The following is a 20,481-nucleotide window of genomic DNA, read 5'->3' as shown; positions in this document are numbered from 1 at the left end:
TGACAGATCCATCATAGAGCAGCTGGAGGAGTTCAACAAGATTATTGATGATCTTGGATCTCTGGATGACAAGATTTCTAATGAAGATAAGGCTATCTTGACACTCAATTCTCTGCCTAATTCCTATGATCAATTGAGTGATGCCATCATCTATGGCAGAGACAAGCCTATTACTTAAACAAATGTTTATTCAGCTCTGATGGCTAAAGAGCTTCAGAGAAATACCAACAAGGGGTCTGATCTACAAGGCCCAGAGGCTTTAAATGTGAAGAAATTCAAGAAGCCTAAATTCAAGAAGAAGTATGAAGAAAATTCCAAGGCATCCACCTCTGATACCCCAAAAGAAACCATATCATGCAATTGGTGTAAGAAGCCTGGGTATCTAAAGAAAGATTGCTTTGCATGGAAGAAGAAGCAAGCATCTGAGGGCAAAGGGCAGAACACCTCTGATTGTGTAGAGGGTGTAGATCCACCAGCCCAGCTTCTGAATGTGTTAGAAAGTGGGGTAAGTCAGAAATGGATCATGAATTCTGGTCGTAGTTTTCACATGTGCCCCAATAGGAGCTGGTTTCATGATCTCAAGGAGGCAGATGGAACAGTTCTTCTTGGAAACAATCACATCTGCAAGATCAGATGAGTTGGAAAGGTGAAGCTGAGGCTTCAAGATGGTTCCATCAAGATCTCGATAGAAGTGAGGTTCATTCCTGAGGTGAAGAGGAATTTGATCTCTTTGGGGATGCTGGAACAAAAGGGATTTAATATCTTGATAAGTCGGGGAAAGATTCTGGTGCAATAAAGGAATCAATTAGTTATGGTAGTTGAAAGAGAGCATACACTCTACTACCTAACTACTGAAGCTGTTGATGGAGAAACCTACTCCATATCTACTGAAAATATGAAGCTATGGCACATGAGATTGGGTCATCCAGCTAAGGGCAGCATGAAAGAACTGATGAAAAAGGGTTTGATCCCTGGAGATGTCAGCAACAAGTTAGATCCTTGTGAGCAGTGCATTCTTGGAAAGGCAAAGAAAGCTCCATATCCTACAAGTATACATTCATATACAACACCTCTTGACTACATACACAGTAATCTATGGGGTCCATCTCCAATTCTGTTGGTGGAGGGAGATACTATCTGTCTATTATTGATGATTATACTAGAAAGTTGTGGGTATATATTCTAACAGAGAAGACAGAAACATTTGAAAAGTTTAAAATGTGGTGCAAGGAGGTGGAGTTAGAGAAAAGCAGGAGTGTGAAATGTCTTAGGACTGATAATAGCCTAGAGTATCTTTCTATTGAGTTTGATGTGTTTTGCAAAGAGAAGGGCATGAAGAGGCATAAAACAGTCCCTTGCAACCCTCAACAAAATGGGGTTGTAGAGAGGATGAACAGAACTATTCTGGAGAGGGTAAGATGCCTACTTCTAAGATCTAGTTTGAGCAGCAAGTTTTGGGGAGCGGCAGTGTATACTGCTGCCTATCTAATCAACAAGTGCCCCGCTATAGCTCTAAAGTCATAAACTCCAGATTACATGTGGTATGGAGCTCACAATGATTATTCAAAGTACAAGGTGTTTGGGTGTGCAGCATATGCACATGCTAGACAAAGTAAGCTTGAAGCTAGGGGTCTGAAATGTATTATGCTTGGCTATCAGAAGGGTGTTAAGGGGTATAGGCTGTGGTGTATTGAGTTTGGTAAACAGAAGGTGATCATTAGCAGGGATGTGGTGTTCACTGAGACTCAAATGCCTTATCTGAAGAAGGATGCAATTCCTGATGCGGAACTTCTTTAAGGTGGAGTCAGGTGCTATGAGCCGAGGTGTGGGTGGAGTTAGTGATTTAGAGAGTGAGTCAGAGGCTGAAAATGAAAGTGCTTCCAGTCAAGGTGGAGGCACATTTGAGACTACCGGAGAAAATCATATTGCTAGAGATAGAGGTAGAAGAAATGTGAGACCTCCTGAAAAATTCTTTGATGTGGTCTATTATGCTCTAGGTGCTGCTGAAAATATTGAGCTCACTGATCTTCTTACTTATAAGGAAGCTATGAGGAGTAAGGACAGAGAAAGGTGGACAGAAGATATGAATGAAGAGATTGAATCTTTACTCATGAATAAAACCTGGATTTTGGTGGACTAATCTCAGTTGAAAATCAGATGGGAAGGAAAGGAGATTAGTAAGCTGCAAATAGGTGTTTAAGAAAAAGGTTAGAAACTACTGATAAAGACATAATCAAGTTCAAAGCTTGTTTGCTGGCTAGGGGGTTTACACAGCAAGAAAGTGTGGACTTCAATGAGGTGTTTGCTCATGTTGTGAAGCACACTTCTATCAGAATTTTGCTTGTTGTGGTGAATCAATTGGATTGGGAATTGCAGCAGCTTGATGTCAAGACTGCTTTTCTCAATGGAGATCTTGAGGAAACTATTTTCATGGAGCAGCCTGAGGGATATGTAAAAATTGGAGATGAAGGCAAGGTCTGCTTACTGAAAAGGAACCTTTATGGACTAAAACAAAGTTCTAGGCAGTGGAATAGGAAGTTTGATGAGCAGATGATGAAGATTGGTTTCACATGATCTAAGTTTGATGATTGCATCTACATAGAGAAGAAAGGCAACACTCCAGTAGCCTATTTGTTGCTTTATGTAGATGATATGCTCCTTGCGGGACCATCTATGGCTGAAATACAGAAAGTCAAGGCAGATTTGAAGTCTAGCTTTAAAATGAAGGATCTGGCTGAGGCAATGAAAATCCTTGGCATCAATATTCAGAGAGACAGAGGCTGTAAGAGGTTGTGGATATTTCAGTCTGATTATATTAAGAAAGTTCTGAAAAAGTTCAACATAGATAATGCTAAAGCTGCTACAACACCTCTATCAGAGAGTTTTAATCATCTAAGGAGCAGGCTCCTAATTCTAAGCAAGAGGCACAGGATATGGAGTCTATTCCTTATGCTAGTGTGGTTGGGAGTATAATGTACACTATGATATGTACAAGGCCAGACCTGGCCCACGTATCTCAATTACTAGCAGATACATGGCTGATTAATGTGAGGGATATTAATGTGACATTTATAGAACATATTTAAGAACTGTCGAAATTGTTCTTCAAGCTTAAACTTCTTCTTAGGCTGGAAAGGAAGCACAATCCCATTGTGCCGCACGAGCTCCTGCTTCGCGGGTGCTTCTGCCTCTTGTGCAGTGTGCAGCGGTCCGCTGGGAGTCAGACAGTCCCCAGAACTCATTCCGGAGGTGTTGGCTTCATCCTTCTTTTGTTCAACAACCTACTTTTTGTTTATGTTGGCCACTCGTACTGCTGCCTTTGCCTTATTCTTCTCAATTTTTGTTGGACTTGGTCCATTTGAGTCTTTATGTTGGTGACGGCAGTGGCAATGGTGTTTATTCCGACCTCGAGGTTGTTCAATCACTCATCTATAAATCCAATCTTAGCCTCATTGTTTCTTTTATCCTCAAGCATTACCTCCAAGATCTTTTGGAATCCAATCTCATATTTTTCTTCTTTAGTAAGTGGCTCCACTCCTTTCTCTTTACTCACATTGAACCCTGCAGGAGATTTGACAAAATTATGATTATTAGCATGAGATACATTTGGATGTGGGTTATTTCCATTATAATTATTAAAACTACCACCCCCTGACTAGGACGATAATTATTATTATAAAGTCTGTTGGGATCACCCTCATTTTTTCCATATTTGACATCTTTGATGTCATTCCCCTTTTTGCTTGGAGCTTCTAATTTTTCAAATCTTGCTTTGATGATGCCATATCCTGAGATGTTTCATTCTCACATGGTCTCTTCATTGCATCTACCCTGTCAGCTTTATGCTTTTCCCTGGACCAACCCTGACTATTGGTGGCTAATTCCTCTATCACCTCCATGACGGCAACTCCTCATTTCCTTAAGAATCCCCCATTCGCCTTTGAATCCAGCAAACTATAATTTTTTTCATTAAATCCATTATATAGGATTCCTACCTGATGGTCTATTCCAAAACCATGGTTGGGCATTTGCAGAGAAGAGCTTTGAAACGTACGAGAGCTTCATATAGAAGTTCATTGTATCCTTGCATGAATTAAAAGATCTCACACTTCAACTTTAGGATGGTGCCAAGTGGGTAGTACTTATCAAGGAAGATTACCACTAGATTCTTCCAATTGGTGGTTTTATCTGCAGGCAGACAATCATATCATTCTTTAGCAGCATCAGTTAAGGAAAAGGGAAAAAGTCTTACCCTCACAATATCATCATTAACACCGTTGATCTTGGTTGTATTAGCTATTTCCACAAACTTGGTGAGATGTCGATTTGTGTCCTCGGTGTCTCTTCCTGCGAAGGCATTTTGTTCAACTTTGTTGATCAAGGGAATCCCCAACTTGAAGTTGTTGGCCTCTATCTACGGACTTACAGGAATATCCACAATGTTACCATGACTAAACATATTCAAGACAGGAACTACCTCCCTTGCACATTTTTCTTTTTCAGCCTTTGCTCGAGTTCTCTCGGCTTTCATCTCTTCCACCTCCTTTCGGAGAGCAACGATAAGATCGCGGTTGGTAGGTTCCCCCATCTTGTTTTCACTACAAAACGTGCAAATATGCACAACCTGTAGAAACTACTAAAAGAAAATAAAAATAAAAATAAAAAAAATAAAAATAAAAATGAAAGCAGTAAAATTCAAAGTAGCAAAATAATTCATTCGAAGATATCAATCACAAAGTGAAAATATTCCCCGACACGGCGCCAAAAACTTTATGCACTTTTTATTAGCACTAAATAAACATGCAAGTATATAGAGTATATATAGTATAGCTAAAGGTCAGTACCGGATATCGAACACGGAGAATAAAGTCACAGACTGTCTACCTTCTACTAAGCTTCTTTCACTATTTGGAAAACCGAAAGTTTTGAAGATTTTTCAAAACAAGAACAATTTGAAAGCAATAAAACAACTAATTGCGAATAATTAAAGAGATGAAGATACGCGAGATAAGAGAATTCCAGGGATGTACGTTCACAGTTATGGTAATACAAATTCCAACTACAATACCGTAGCACAGTTTATACTTCGATAGAACGAGTCACACTAGTTTTGCCCATGCGGTACAAGCGTAGATTACTAACACTAGGGTTGTCAATCCTAGATTCGTAACTCCTAAAAGCTCCTAAGGCCCTTGAAAAGTCTTCACTCTCAATAACAGTGTTGTTTTAAAGGAAGCTAATTGTAGTGTCTACTAAGTGGATCTAACTCGTCAACCTCCTCTCACGATTATGTAGCAAGTTATATTAAATCATCACCAAATGTGTCACTCAAACGTGAAGTTTTATGGAACAACTTAGGGAAGAAACGAAGTAAAAACAAAACGGATATTAAATAAAAAATGGATTTGTATAACCAAAATCGTTACTAACACATCCCTAGAATCCTATGAATTTAGTTACACATAATTGAATAAGTTAAACACATATAATGAAAGGGAAAAAAAAAGTGAACATAAGACCTAAAGTAATAAAACCCAAAGGTTGAATCCTTATAGCATTGATCTTCTCTTGATTCCTTCTTCAACCTTTTGCATAATGAAGAACTCTCTCAATTTTATGCTCTAGAATTATGAGGCAAAAAGAAGATAATAATGAGGAGGTTTGAGGGGTATATATAGGCCTGAAAAAGGTTTAAACATGGTAAAAGGTGTCCTCCAAGTAATAGAAAAGATGAAATTTTCATGCTCTATAGTAGAAGGAAAAGATTTGGATTCACAAGGTAATGTCTTCTTTCCTTCTTTAAATTTCCGCCTAGACAACATTTGACAGCTTTGCGCGACTTTGGTAGAACGGCTATAACTTTCTCAATAGAACTCCGATTAAGATGATCTTGATACCAACGTGAAGCTCTTTCGAAGACAAAGAGAAGGAAATGTAGAACACCCTGATGGACTTTAGGATCGCTGGAAAATTGAGTTTGAACACAGGCTGTCGTGCGCGACCGGGCCCAACGGGCCGCTGGACAGCTCCAGAACGCTCTGGAATGGTTGCAGCGACCGCTGCATTCGGTGAAGCAGGCCGCTGGGTTGCGCTTCAGTTCCAGCTTCCGACTTTTGATGTTTTTATGGCCTTTTTAAGCTCTATTTTGCACATTTCTCACAAAACACGTCAAAATACCAAAATAGATAAAATATGCAAATAATGGACATGTAAAGCAACTTTGACACTCAAAACGGACCACAAAATGGCCTTTAAATAGTACAAAATCCGAGCGTATCAGTGCTCGATGTGTGTTCTGTGTGAATTACAGAGAGAATACCAAAGACTGTGTAAGCCTTGTATGCTAAGATAAAAAATAATATTACGGATTAGACCCAACATTCTTTTCATACCCACATCGCGAGTATCTATACAATACATGCGAAAGGTCAATACAAAGGTAGTGAAATGTCAATACATAAGTTACATTAAATTTTGGTGGTTTCCATATTTAAAGGGATCTATTCTCCAATTTTGCGTGATTATTTTCCTTTCAAACCTTACATCGCAAGTTTCAATACCAGTCGCAATGTAAATAACTTTGGGTGGTCCTTAACAATGTACCCACCTCCTCAGACTTAAGAGTATTTTTTTTCCCTCGTTATAAAAGCTTCTTTTTGGGAAACTCATCATAACTTGTGCCATCAATCATACTACCTTCTACAAATCAATGAAGTATGCAGTGAATTTATGGTTATCTTTTTGCACCCAAGATGGATGCTTTTAGAGATAGTTGTAATCACGGTCAAGTTCCTCGACATGTTTAATTTGTTATTGTGTGCATCTGCGATCTTTTCCCGTAAAACTTTGACTTTGCTGGTGCCGATAAGTGAGTCATGGAGAAATATCAGCAACAAGGCAGGCCACTCCATTTGTTTCTTCCAATGAATATATTTTGCCTTGGATAATTCCATGCCGTCCTTCTTGTCGTCGTCAATGTGGATCTCCAAGAGACTGATGGGACTAGAATTTGAGCCCGTGACCGAAATATATTGAGAACAAGGGTTAGGATTTTTTGAATCCATACCCATTTTCATCACAAAAACTAAATAAATTGTTGTTGTTGTAGTCCTGGTCGAAATTAAATGGATGGATTGTTTGGGTCAAAATTGAAAGGATTGAAATTCTTTTTCAATTGTCTTTGATCCTTCTTCTCCATTTAAAGAAAGGAATGAAATTGGAAGAAAAATAGGGAAAAAAAAAAAAAGGAAAAATGTATGAATTGGAATGCTGTGATAAATTTAGAAGGAATTGATTATTTATAGGAAGGGTGAATTTGTACAAAAAAATTATTAAAAATCTAAATCTGATTGCCAGTATTTTCAAAAGTAAATTAAATAAAATTAAAAGTTCAAACAAATAATAATCGAGCATAATAGTAGGTGGGGGCATGCATCTGGATTGCAAACCCCCCTGCAACATCGGCCTAGATCCACAAGTGAAGTAGGTTGAGCTAGTCAGTGTTTCTTCCTATATATTTTTCATACATTTAAAAAAAAAATATTATGTCGTTTTGAAATTTTAATAATAAATTAAAATTAGTAGATAAATTTGGAGGATTAAGTTATTTACGGGATCTACTATTTTAAGTGTAGTTCATATATAAATATTGGATGATTTTAGAATAAAATGAAATATTATATTATTATTTAGCATTAAATAAATATCATATTTTAATTTACTTTTATTATAATTATTTCCAAAAAATAATTATAAGAGAAAATTTTGAGAAATATAAATAAATATCGTATAAATGATAAGGATAAACATTAAAAAGAATATTTGATTAAAATATATGTTTTGCAGTTCCAGGTTTGAAAAATATTCAGACAATGGTTCAGTCAGTCAGTCCTATTCTTCTTGGTTTTGGGGCGGTCCATTTGGAGTTTGGGCCACACAAACTATATCGGCCGAGGCCTATCGACAAATCTGCCCATTAATATAAGCTATATCGTTCGAGGTTAGTTATATAAGCCTGCGCCGCCACACCCATCTACTAAGCCTTAGCTCTATCCAAATCTTCAATTTTTTATTCATAGTAAAGATTGATCTAGAATTTCTAAATATAATAAAATTCCCGGTCGTATAGGGAGTAATGTTTATTTTAGTTGGGGTTGATTTACGTAGTTTTATTTTATAAAATAAAAATGAAGTTTTAATGTAAAATATTTTGAAGATGAAATATAACAAAACCCCAATAATAACGGAAACACCCTTAACGCCCCTCTCTCTCTCTCTGCAGAGTCCGCCGATCCATTGCCATTGGCATCAACTACAATCTACAAACAATACACTGTTCTTGATTTTACTGATTTTCGTCATTTTTGTTTTTAATTTGGGCGATCGAGTGATAATCTGAGAAAGATGGTGGCAGCGGGGCGGTGGATGGAATGCAGAGCCGACCTGTTGGCGGAGGGGGCTAAATCGCTGCAGCTTAGGCTGAGGGACCGTTTCAGAGTGGCTGCTGTGGACTATCACCGCCGCCGGAACTTGAGGAGTGCCAACGCCGGCTACTTATCCTCCAGCGTTCAGCGCTGGCTCGATCGCTTCTCCGAGTTCCGTCGCGAGACCTTGCCTTCCTCTTCGACTTTCTACCGCAAAAGAGGTGTGGTTATGTTATGCTATAGCTCTTGTTTTATTATTCCTTACATGAATATATATGTCCACATTGAATTGCATATAGGTTTGGTTTAATTTAGCTCTTATGTATGCCCTATTATTCAACGTACAAGTAGTTCGAGTTTTAGGCATTTCAATAATACGATATCAGAAACCAGAAGCGTTAAAGGCATTTTGACTATCATGTAAAAGTTTGGTATGTTTTAGAGTTTATTAACCAAGTTCGTATCATCGGTTTGAATAAGGTGGTGATTGATTCAGAAATAATGTATGACATGCTTAGTTGGGATTCTGTTAAGTACTAGTTTGTAAGCGCATGTATGCGGTAATAATTGCGATCACCTTATCGGCCATCTTAAATACTATACTCTTTCAGTCACATGTATGATATCTACTTTCGTAGTGTCCTGCTGGTGGTATTTCACCATTAATCGGATGACATCATCATGCAACTGATTACTCATAATATGCATAACTAGAGGCAGGGGTAGATCATGAATTTCATATTTGTGTCAACCTGCAAGGTAACTAGGATGATAGGAACAATAATATCTGCATTTTGTTTGATTCTTTGGATTGCTTGATCCTGACACTGTCTCCTGTAAGTCGTAACAGATGGTACGTTTGTACATGTCTTGGTAACAGTTTGATCATCTAAAGCTGCACTCTGTAGCCTTCTAATTATTAAATTTCTCAACTGTTATTTGATCCCTCATAAGTTGGTGGTGAGGTAGATTACTTGAGTTTCTTATGCTTTCTCGGGTATAAATAGTTGGCAACGGTTTCAAATTAAGTTACTACTATATAAGATGCTTCTGTGGTGTACCATGTATGTCTCGGTGGAGTATAAAGAGGAGTGCTAGGAAGTGGCATTTGTTGGTATAAGGGGGCCAACTGACATTCAGTTAGATAAATATGCATATCTCTTCTGCCTCAAATTATGACAGTTTCCAGGTCCTTGATTTCTTACTGTGTCTGAACTTCAGAGGAATATGGTTTACGGTGTTGGTCTTTCACTGAGTGCGGTTCCTGTGATTTTTTGGTGATATTTATAGTTCCAGCTATGTGCCCGTGTTCATTTTGTCTTTTGGCTTACATTGAAGTTTACTATCTCTTGTAGATGCCTGACCTTTCAAATCTATAATGCAGTGAGTAAGGATATTGATGAAGAAGATGAGTCAGTCTTGACCCGCTTGGTTCAGGCTGTTGCTGTTCCTGTGCTTGGAAATGTTTGTCATGTTTTTATGCATGGTCTCAACCGTGTTCAGGTACTTACAACATGGACCTTTTAAGTTATAAGCCTTATCTTGGTGTTGCATTGAGGAAAAATGACTTGATTTTGTGCACTGTGTAGATATTTGGTGCAGAAAAATTGCAACAGGTGGTACTGCATAGGCCAGAGAACAAGTCCTTGATTACGGTAAGCAAATTTCACTCATGAGGTGATCAACAAGTTCTTACACCATGATGAACTCAACACATTGTTTGAAATGGTTTGACCCAAAGTAGGAAGGGACTATGGTTGTTGGTGTATTTTGTAGACTATAATACTTTATATATGTCATTTTTATTGCATATTAAATAATGATAATATAATTAAAGTACAAATATGAAACCAATATATATTTGACTGAAACTTGCACTATGTATTAGGCTATTTGCATATCTTGTCATTTTCAAACCTAGAAACTACTGTATCCATTTCAGGCCGGTGGGCATTTGTTCAAGTTTATAACAAGTATGAGAGATCTCAGCTCTGGATTCAATTAATTAAAATCTGAGTAACTAGCAAAGTTAAGAGAGGTGACCATCGAGGATAATACATCGTTATTGCAGAGATATGGGTGGGGTGAAATAAGAAGAAAGACTAAAGAAGCACTGAGAGGAAAGAAAGAAATTTGAGGTTACAGAAAAAAAAAGAGAAAGTGCTGATTTGGCATGTGAGTAATATCGTGGAACAATGGCTCTCTATGTCAAATCCTTTTGTGTTGTCCTGGGTTAGGTTAGCAGTACTTTTGCAGCTATTTATGAAACTTATGAATCATTTTAATGTTCTAGGTTAGCAACCATGTTGCTTCCATGGATGACCCTTTGGTAATTTCTTCCCTGTTACCTCCTAGTATGTTGTTTGATGCAAATGGTTTGCGATGGACACTCTGCGCATCTGATCGATGTTTCAAGAATCCAGTTACATCAGCATTTTTCAAGTCTGTGAAAGTGCTCCCTGTTTCTCGCGGGGATGGGATATATCAGAAGGTATTTTTCTGTAAACCACTTGTCTAGTGTTCACTTGGTTGGTTTTAGATGTGTTGGTTTTTATGTGTGGTTTTGTTTCTTGAGAATTTTGCCTTTGGATCCCATTTTTATAAATTGATTCATCTGGAAGACTAATTGGACTGCTAATTTTCCTTGCTTCTCAATACTCATTTTTCTTCAAACTATAATGTGACTATGACTTGTCTTTCTTGTGATTGCATTAATAAATTTAATAATTTGTTCTAGTATTATTACATACGTTCCTTGTTTAAATGATTAAACGATGTATTTGTAATTTGTTGTAATAATTACACTCAAGATTGTTGAAGTAAAGGTCCCATTGTGACTGTGTTCAAGATAAATTACACTCAGGACTGTCTACATTTGTGACTCCATAAGGGATAGCCCCACCATTATTGTTCCAGTTACTAAATTTGTAGTGTGATTGATGGGTCTGACAGTTCATTGTGGCTCTATTACTTCTGAAGATAATAGATATAGTCTCATAAATATAGACATAGGTGTAGTTTTTCAGAAAGGGCGAGTAAGCTAGTTGCCTAGTTCTTAAAACATATTCAGGTTTTAATGCCAAATGGTATGGCTAGTAAAGTCTTGGGAGGAGGACATAATTCTTATTTCTTGGGCATTTACATAATGTAGATCAACGAAGGCTTATAGGATTTCCAATTTGTTGACTCCTCGTATTCATCTCTTCCTCTCATTGCAAATTATAGCCTATTTAGGTGTTTGTTCTTAGGTATCTTTTTATTGTTGTAAACCTTTAGGCAGCTATTTTTGGTTTTTCTACTCATTTCAGTTTTTTTTCCTTAAGGGAATGGACTTGGCTATATCAAAACTCAATCGGGGAGGGTGGGTTCACATATTTCCTGAAGGTAGTCGCTCTCGAAATGGTGGGAAAACTATGGGTTCAGCCAAAAGAGGCATTGGAAGGTACTTCATTTAATTGTATAAGCACTTTGGAACGTTTTGTTTAGTGACCTTCTTTGACTGGATTACTTGAAATCTTAGTATCATTTGCATTTTTCTGAAAGTATTCTTCTCTTGAATGCTTTTCCTGCTGTTCCCTACTAGTTAATGCATATTTGGCCATATATGATGAACTCAGCTGCTAATAGTATTTCAGTAATATGAAGGGAGAAATGTTCTTTAATTGCTGTCATTTTTCCAGTATTATGCAAACTTCTCATGCTGCAGAAAACTAATGTCAGTACCGTCTAGTGAAAAATACTAGTGTAGACTGTAGTGGACATTCTACACATTATTATTATGTTGGGATCACTGTCTTTAGATGAAGTCCATGAGCTATTTAAGCTACTGTATTGAGATGTCACGCTGAATAGATCGTTATCACACTGTAATTGGTGTATTTTGTTGATCTATTTGTCTTTCCATAGAAATCCGAATCTTAGGTATAGGACATTTCTTCTCATCATGATTTTATATAAACAAGTGTTTATTTATGAGTTACTCAAGTCTCTATGACATTCTAGGGATGCAGTCCCCGCGGCTCTTGTGGGTTCACAAAATAATTGCATTTGCTTATAAATTTTGCAGGTTGGTTTTGGATGCTGATAATACACCTATAGTTGTCCCTTTCGTTCATACTGGAATGCAAGAAGTCATGCCCGTTGGAGCCGTGTTTCCTAGGGTTGGGAAAACTGTAAGTTCTCTTTGTTCTTGGCTTTTATCAAAACTATGTATACCTGCACGATTCTTGTTTTTGGGGCCATCATCTTTCCAAGACATTAAGTTGGTGGGTTGGCGAACGGGCAGGTGACTGTACTAGTTGGCGATCCCATTAGTTTTGATGATTTAATCAGTGGCGGAGAAGACAAGAATATGTCAAGAGGAAAACTGTATGATGCTGTCGCTAGTAGAATTGGTGAACGTCTCCAAAAGCTGAAGCTACAAGTAGAAGCATTAGCGGTTGAGCAAGCGCTAGAATTGGAAAAATATCCATCACGGGTGACTGAGCGAGCAGCTAGGCTCTTGCAAAAAATTGACTGGGAATCACTCGGGATTGGGAACTACATGGGTCTTGATGAGAAGAAGGATCCGTCGGTTGAACCCAGTATAACCCAGCTATACCCAAAAGAAAACAGCCGCGAGGAGCGGAGCTTTGGAGGAGCAGGCTACTCTGTTGGAGGGGGGTTCGTTTCAAGAATACGAGGCTATATGGACTCAACGGAGTTGACACTATTCGGTGCTAGAGGTTTATATAGAAATCATAGAAGCAATGAGTATTTTGGTAGTTTGCGTGATGTTACTCCTTTGAAGATTTGGAGGTCGTTGTATGGACATGCTTACTTTCATCCTAACACGGGGCCAATCTAATGTTTGTTTGGTTAAGTGAATATCCACAATCCTGACCAATTTCAACTCTTCCAATTTGGGACTAATTATTTTGACATACGACTTCCTCTGCTTAGGACATGAATAATACTAACATGTTGATGGAAAATAATTGATGTGTATTGCAATTTGCAATTGCCAGAACATCTTGTTCATGGATGTAAATTTAACAAGAATGGATTGCTCCACGTCGTCTGATAATTTGATAAAACTTTGGGGTACGGTTATTAATAAATTGTGTTGAAAAGTAGGAGAGATGAATAAAATACGAAAGATAAAGAGAGAGTAAAGTAGATGATGAAATAAAGTATGGATGAATGTATGCTTTGTTTTTTGCTAAAAAAAATGATTCAACTTAGTTGGGATATCCCAAAAATGAATACGATTAACTTAGTTGGGACGGATGGAGTAAGATTTAAGATTGAAAATTTTTAAAATTTGAACTCAATGAATGATCCAAATCAGATAGCAACCTATTGATTAGAAAGTAACCTTATAAAGTTGTTCCGAAATGAATCATTTTATTTAGAGTTTATTATTTTTTTAAAATTGAATATTACTAAAGTATTATACTCCATTTTGGTTCCGAGCTAGCTGATGTACTACTCTCTTCGTTCCATCGAAGATGAATCACTTTTCCTTTTGATTTGTCACAATCAATATTGACTCATTACTAAATTAGAAATACATTTTTCATACTTTATTCCCTCTCTCGTACTTTATACTCTTTACTCAACACACAAAATTAATTTGCATAAAATCTCGTTCCGACCAAGGAAGAGTTCATCTTCCTTGGGGCAGAGTCCAGAGAGAGTATTTCTTTTGGGTACGAGACTTAAGAAATTGATTGTTCAAAAGCTAAGTAAAGAGATAATAAAATAGAATAGAGAAAAAAAGGTAAGTGAGAAAAAAACAAAGAATATGGAGCAAGTAGCCTAGACGATAAGAAATTATTTTTTAAATGTACCTGAACATGGATTTAATTTTATTATTTGAAAATTATATATACTATTTTTATTTTATATCTTATTTATCATAAAAAAATATACCTATTTAAAAATTAAACATAATAATTAAGAAAACAAATTGATTATTGTTACTCTATGAGTTACTATATTAGTTTCAAGTTGAAAATAACACTTATTTGTTTGTGTATTTATTTCCTATAAAAATATATTACTCATTTGTTCGCTATTACGATTTTCATTTGAGTTCAACACGGATTTTAACAAATATGAAGGAAAGTGTGTGGAAAAAGATAGTGAAATGTGAGACCATTTTTATATAGTTTTATAAAAATATAAGTAAAATGAATTACTGTGTAGAATGTGAGGTCTTCTGATAAGGATCTCACGTTGCCTTATTCATCACCAAATATCTTCAGCCATATCTCCTCAATTATCAACATGGCATATCTTTTCCTACTTAGCATATCTTTTCCTATTTAGCATATCTTTTAGTTAATTTTATTTATTTGATAAGCTTTTATTAAATTATCTACCTTCATTAGCAAGATAAGTTTTAGGGTTTAGAACTCTACAAATAATACAATTCGATAGTATTTTCATCATTGAGAAATAAAGTTAATTACCTGTTCTCATTCCAGTATCTGGCGGAAATCGCCCCCTAGCACCTCAACTAGGGTTTATCTGTTCCTTTATCTCGTTCTTCAACGGTTCGTGCTCTAATTCGATAGAACAAGGTTCTATCAATTGGTGCTTCCATTGAGAGGATCACGAGTGCTCACCTCCACATCCGCCGCAGCATACTCGGCCGCCGAACCAGCAGCCAGTCGCAGCACCTCTGCAATGTTGGACAATTCCGCCGTCAATCACACAACCGTCGTTGGCCGTCAAGGCCGATCCCTTACCGCGCCTTTGCTTCGATCCCCCTCACTTTGACGGTGACAATGCTCAGGATTGGATTCATAAAATCCAAAACTACTACAATAGTCAGTACATGCCGCTCCATGATCGTTTATACCTGGCTAAATACTTGTTCGATCACCCGGCGTCTGACTGGATGGCTTACTGGACGGATACTAATCCCGGCAAGAGCTGGGATGACTTCTTGTTGGCCGTAAAGCAGCGATTCGATCCCGATTTATGTGATGACTGCGATTACAAGCTTACCAGCGCACGACGATTACAAGCTTACCAGCGGCAACCCAACTGTGCAACACCGTACACGTCACGAACCGGGAGCCCGATCGCCAGCCACCGCGAAAAAATCAGGAGAACACACAAGTAAGTGATGTTAATCAATTTGGTGTTGATCCTTTGCATATCGATTCTAGCCAAAATTTTGCTAAGGGGTGTGGTCCTATGACATTTGTGGCCGATGGGAGTATGAGCATGAATATGGAATCGACCCACAATAGTGTTTCTAAGGTACTTGGTTTTGATACAATGAATTGTTCTGGGAATTTGGAAACAACTAGCACGAAGGTAGCTAATGCCGGAGATGTTATAGTTAATACGGGATTTAAATCGGAGCAACCAGATATTGCCTTTTTGATGGATGTGGACATCGAGTTCCAACTTCCAAATTCCGAGATGGGCGAGGAATGATAAGGCTAATTTCATGCATTGGTTATGGGGTTAAATTCATCAGTTTCCTGGGTCTAACAGAGCTTTTAAGTCAGGTGTGTAGATGAAACAGCCAGATCCAGGAAGAAAGGGAGGAAGCCACCTGATGAAGAAATCTGGTGGGAAAGTGAGCAGAAGAAGAAAAAAAAGTTACTAGACGGAGGAGATTTCTAGATAGAGGGCAAAAGGGAAAATTCAAGAAAAGATTCTAGAAGATCAACTCCACGCTTATAAATAAGAGCACGCAACAAACCTGAGGAGGGATCATCTCACTTTTGCTCTTAGCTCACTTTTCACACTTCTACACACACACTTAGGGGTTATCGGAAATTCATGGGGTTGGGTTTGTACTTCGATCATCGTCGTGTAACACCATCTCTACGTGAGGCGAAGAAACAATTTATTGCTTTCTGTTTTAATTTCTGCTTTTGAATTCCCCGAGTCTTCGTTGTTCAAAGCTCGGCCTTATTTTGTTGAATCGTTGTTGAATTCGTACTCGTTTAGCTATGGAAGTTTATGTTATGTTTTCGTTTTATGTTTACGTTGCATGTTGCTTTACCTTGGATGCTTTTCGCACTTGATCTGTGTTGTTTGAGTTGAACTGTGGTGGAATTGTAGTTGATCGATTGAATTTGACTGGATCGGAGTGATCGGAGATGGGAATTGTTGTGGTTTGTTGGAATGGCTTGGATCCGGAGCGGATGAAGCGTCCGATGCTTAGATCTGTTAATTTCTGCATGGGTTCTGAAGTTTAGTTTCTGTTTTCTTATTTACCTCGTCTAGTGGTAGTAGATATGTTCTCTTTTCTTAGTTAATCGTAATTTGATAGTTTAATTCGACATGCTCTGTTTCGATTTGATGTTTGCTCTGTTTTCTCCATTTTGTGTTCGTGAATCGTTGGTGAAGATGAAGCTAGTTGTTACTTAAATCCATAGTTAGTTAATTGCAGCTTTTCATTCGTACCTTTGCTATTTCTGGAAATGGTCCCCACGGTCTGTTCTTCATCTGTCTAGGCAGTTCAGGGAAATTATTCACTAGGTCTGAAAAATTTCGCTGCTGGAGTGTTGATTTGTTTACATCTCTGTTTTCGTTATGCATGCTTCCGTTATGTTTCAGTTTTCCTAGGTCTAGCTGGTAGAATAGATCGTTTACCTTTTCCAAGTCTAATAGTTAAGTTCTCAACCCAAAGTTGTGTGGCAGCAGCCAAAAACCTTTTCCAAAGTCTCTTTATGCCTCCTTACAATTCCATCTCTGTGGGATTCGATCCCTATTTCCTTATAATAGCATTTAGTATCGTGGGTTGAGGGTCTTGAAACAGAAAAAGATTGTGTGCCCAATGACCGAGGATTTCCCAGACCTTGTGATCTAGCGGATTCTCTAGATCTGAGAAGTTTGACCATTAACTAAAAGTGCACATATCGATAAAATTGTATTTTAAGGACGTATTGCAGGTTGAGACATGGCCTATTCAAGGGCATCCCGGCGATGCGACGGGGCTCCTTGATCGACATGATGCTGCTCCTATTATCCTGCCCACCATGGCCGTCACAAATGAGTATGATCAATTGTTGGTTGCATCTTGATAGGTTTAAGGGCTGAGAGCACAGTTCGTATCAATTAATGCATAATTCTCAGGCCAAGGAGATGATTTACTAGACTGCAAGATCTAGAAACTCAATAACCGGAAAATCACGGTCGTTGGACTCACCTTCAGCCCGCTATCAAAGAAAATAATACCTCAACCCGCTACACTGTAACTAGCATAGAGAAGTAAGGGTCGAACCCACAGAGACAGATAAGACACGAGTGAGAATTAGGAGGACCTTGGACTGGTTTGGCTGCTGCCACGCAAATTTGGGTTGAGAACTTAACTACTAGACACGGGAAATGCAAATGATCTATTCTAACAACTAGACCTAGGAAAAGGAAAACATAACGAAAGCATGCATGACGAAAACAGAGATTTAAGCAGAGTCACACTTTAACAACGAAATTTACCAGACCTAGTGAAGAACTTTCCTAAACTGACTAGACAGATGAAGAATAGACCGTGGGGACCATTTCCAAAAACAGCAAAGGTACGAATGAAAAGCTGCAAATAACTAACTATGAATTTAACTAACATCCATCTTCATATCTTCAACTGATTCAAGCATAAACATAAGCAGAACAGAGCAGCAACCCAGATTAAAACAGAACATGACAAGCCGAACGTCGGAAAAACACAAATCACCAGAAAATGCTCAGATCTACGATAGCTAGACGAAGTAACCAAGAAGCAGTAATTAAAAACTCATAACCATGCAGAATTCAACAGATCTCACGCCGAATGCTTCATCCGCTCCGGATCCAAGCCATCCACAACAAACCACAGCAAATTCCATCTCCAATCACTCCGATCTAACCAAATTTAACCGATCAACTACAATTCCAACACGGTCCAACTTCAACAAAGCAAAATCAAGTGCGAAAAGCATCCAAGGTAAAGCAACAATCAACGTAAACATAAAACGAAAACAGAAAATAAAATTTCATAGCTAAACGGTTAAGAATTCGACAAGGATTCAACAAAACAAACCCCGAGCTTCGAACAGTGAAGACTCGGGGAAATTCAGACAGAAATTAAACTAAAGCAGTAATTGTTTCTTCGCCTCACGTAGAGACGGTGGTGCACAAAAGTAACTCAAACTACGAACCCCGACCCCATGAACTTCTGATATCCCTCCAAGTGTGTGTAGAAGTGTGAAAATGAGCTAAGAGCAAAAAACTGAGATGATGGAGCCTCCTCATGTGTGTTTCGTGCTCTTTATTTATAAGCGTGGATGTGATCTTCTAGAATCTTCTTGAATTTCTTTCTTTGCCCTCCATCCAGTAATCTCCTCCGTCTGGGAAATTCTCCCTTTTCTGCTCATTTTCTCGCCAAACTCCTTCACCAGGTGATTTCTTTCTTCTTCCTGGATCTGGCGATTTCCTCTACACACCTAGCTTAAAAGCTTTGTTAGACTTAGAATTTCAGTGAATTTAACCTCATAACCAATGCATGAAATTAGCCTTATCACATCTACACCCGTTAATGAATATCCATTACAGGAACCGACTATAACAGCTGATAATGAGGCAAAAATTGTGGTAGCTGAAGAGTTGGTAGAGGTTGAGGCAAAGCCACAAACTGAAGTTGTTGAAATGGCATGTGGAGGCAAAGCTATGCCCAATGATGTCAAGTGGGTCGAGAAGGACTTGTTCTGTGTGTCACAGGCTTCGAGTGGCCGCGTGATCCCTCCACGCATGGATGTGACCCTGTTGGGACTACCGCAGCGGTAGATACGGAAACCAAACAGGTCCTAGAACGGATCTATTTAGGTGATTATGCATTCAACTCTAATTTCATATTCATAGATCTATAGATATAACATCAAATAGACACATAATCATGCATATTCGATGTAGATTCGATTGTTACCTCATAATCCATCATTGGATTGACGTTGCTAGCTGCACCACCCGGAGATCCTTGGTTTATCGACCACGAATCTTCCGTACTATTCCCTCGTCCTTGATTCTCCATCCGTGTGGGCGGATCTTAGAAAACCAATTAAATAACTTTGATGGATCTAGGGAAACCCAATACCAACCAAATTGTCTAGATCTAATCCTATGAATTAGGATAGATCAAGAACAACAATCAAAACCCTAATTCTCCCACGTGCTAGGCACGAAAATCGAGACAAGTGAGAGAGAAGAGGGAGGCGCCGACTTTGCCTCCTAGGGTTAGGGTTTGAGGTGTCTTGGATTGTGTACTAGGGTTTTCCTTTCATTCATTATTTATAGTGGACCTTATTGGGCTAGTAAGGGGATCCATGGAATGACTTAAGTGTTGGGCTCACCCATTAGATAAATTACTAATTAAATCAAATGACCCATGATTTAATAGGGTCTTGTTAGGATGAGATTTTTAGGCATAATTGAGAAATGAGATGCAATCTCAGCCACTAATTCACAAGATTAACTTAATGTCAACAACTATCACATTATGTCAACACGGGGGTATAATTGTCTTTTCATTAAATTGTATTTGAAATCATTTTCTAAAATCCTTTCTAAAACTCTAGTTGCAAAGTCTTCAAATCTTCAACATTCAAATCTCTTCAACATTCAAATCTTCAACATTCAAATCTTCAAATCTTCAACATTCAAATCTTCAAATCTCTTCAACATTCAAATCTTCAAATCTTCAACATTCAAATCTTCAAATCTCTTCAACATTCAAATCTTCAAATCTTCAACATTCAAATCTTCAAATCTCTTCAACATTCAAATTTTCAAATCTCTTCAACATTCAAATCTTCAAATCTTCAACATTCAAATCTTCAAATCTTCAAATCTTCAACATTCAAATATTCAAATCTTCAAATCTTCAACATTCAATAAAATAACACCTATTAAAATGTCAACAACTAAAAAATAACACTTAATAATTCACATATCAATACCGAGAATATCGAATGTCAACAACTCGTATTAAAATGTCAACAACTAACAAATAACACTTATAATTCACATATCAATACCGAGAATATCGAATGTCAACAACTCGTATTAAAATGTC

General features: G+C 37.8%; 1 protein-coding gene across 2 annotated transcripts; it reads left to right on the top strand.

The window, feature by feature from the left end:
* Nucleotides 1-8,237: 8,237 nt before the first annotated feature.
* LOC125207103 (tafazzin) lies at nt 8,238-13,284 on the top strand. 2 transcript variants are annotated; one of them, XM_048106318.1, is made up of 8 exons: nt 8,254-8,334; nt 8,414-8,644; nt 9,808-9,926; nt 10,013-10,078; nt 10,717-10,914; nt 11,747-11,865; nt 12,490-12,595; nt 12,709-13,284. In XM_048106318.1, exons 2-8 carry the CDS (start codon nt 8,425-8,427, stop codon nt 13,267-13,269), a joined length of 1,389 nt encoding a protein of 462 aa, XP_047962275.1. In that variant the 5' UTR covers nt 8,254-8,334; nt 8,414-8,424; the 3' UTR covers nt 13,270-13,284. The 2 variants fall into 2 exon arrangements, with proteins under 2 accessions (XP_047962274.1, XP_047962275.1); XM_048106317.1 differs by having other exon boundaries at nt 8,238-8,644.
* The last annotated feature ends 7,197 nt before the right edge of the window (nt 13,285-20,481 follow it).

This window comes from Salvia hispanica, chromosome 2 (genome assembly GCF_023119035.1).
Source record: "Salvia hispanica cultivar TCC Black 2014 chromosome 2, UniMelb_Shisp_WGS_1.0, whole genome shotgun sequence".
NCBI classification, from domain to species: Eukaryota; Viridiplantae; Streptophyta; class Magnoliopsida; order Lamiales; family Lamiaceae; genus Salvia; species Salvia hispanica.
This window is presented reverse-complemented; position numbering and strand designations above follow the sequence as displayed.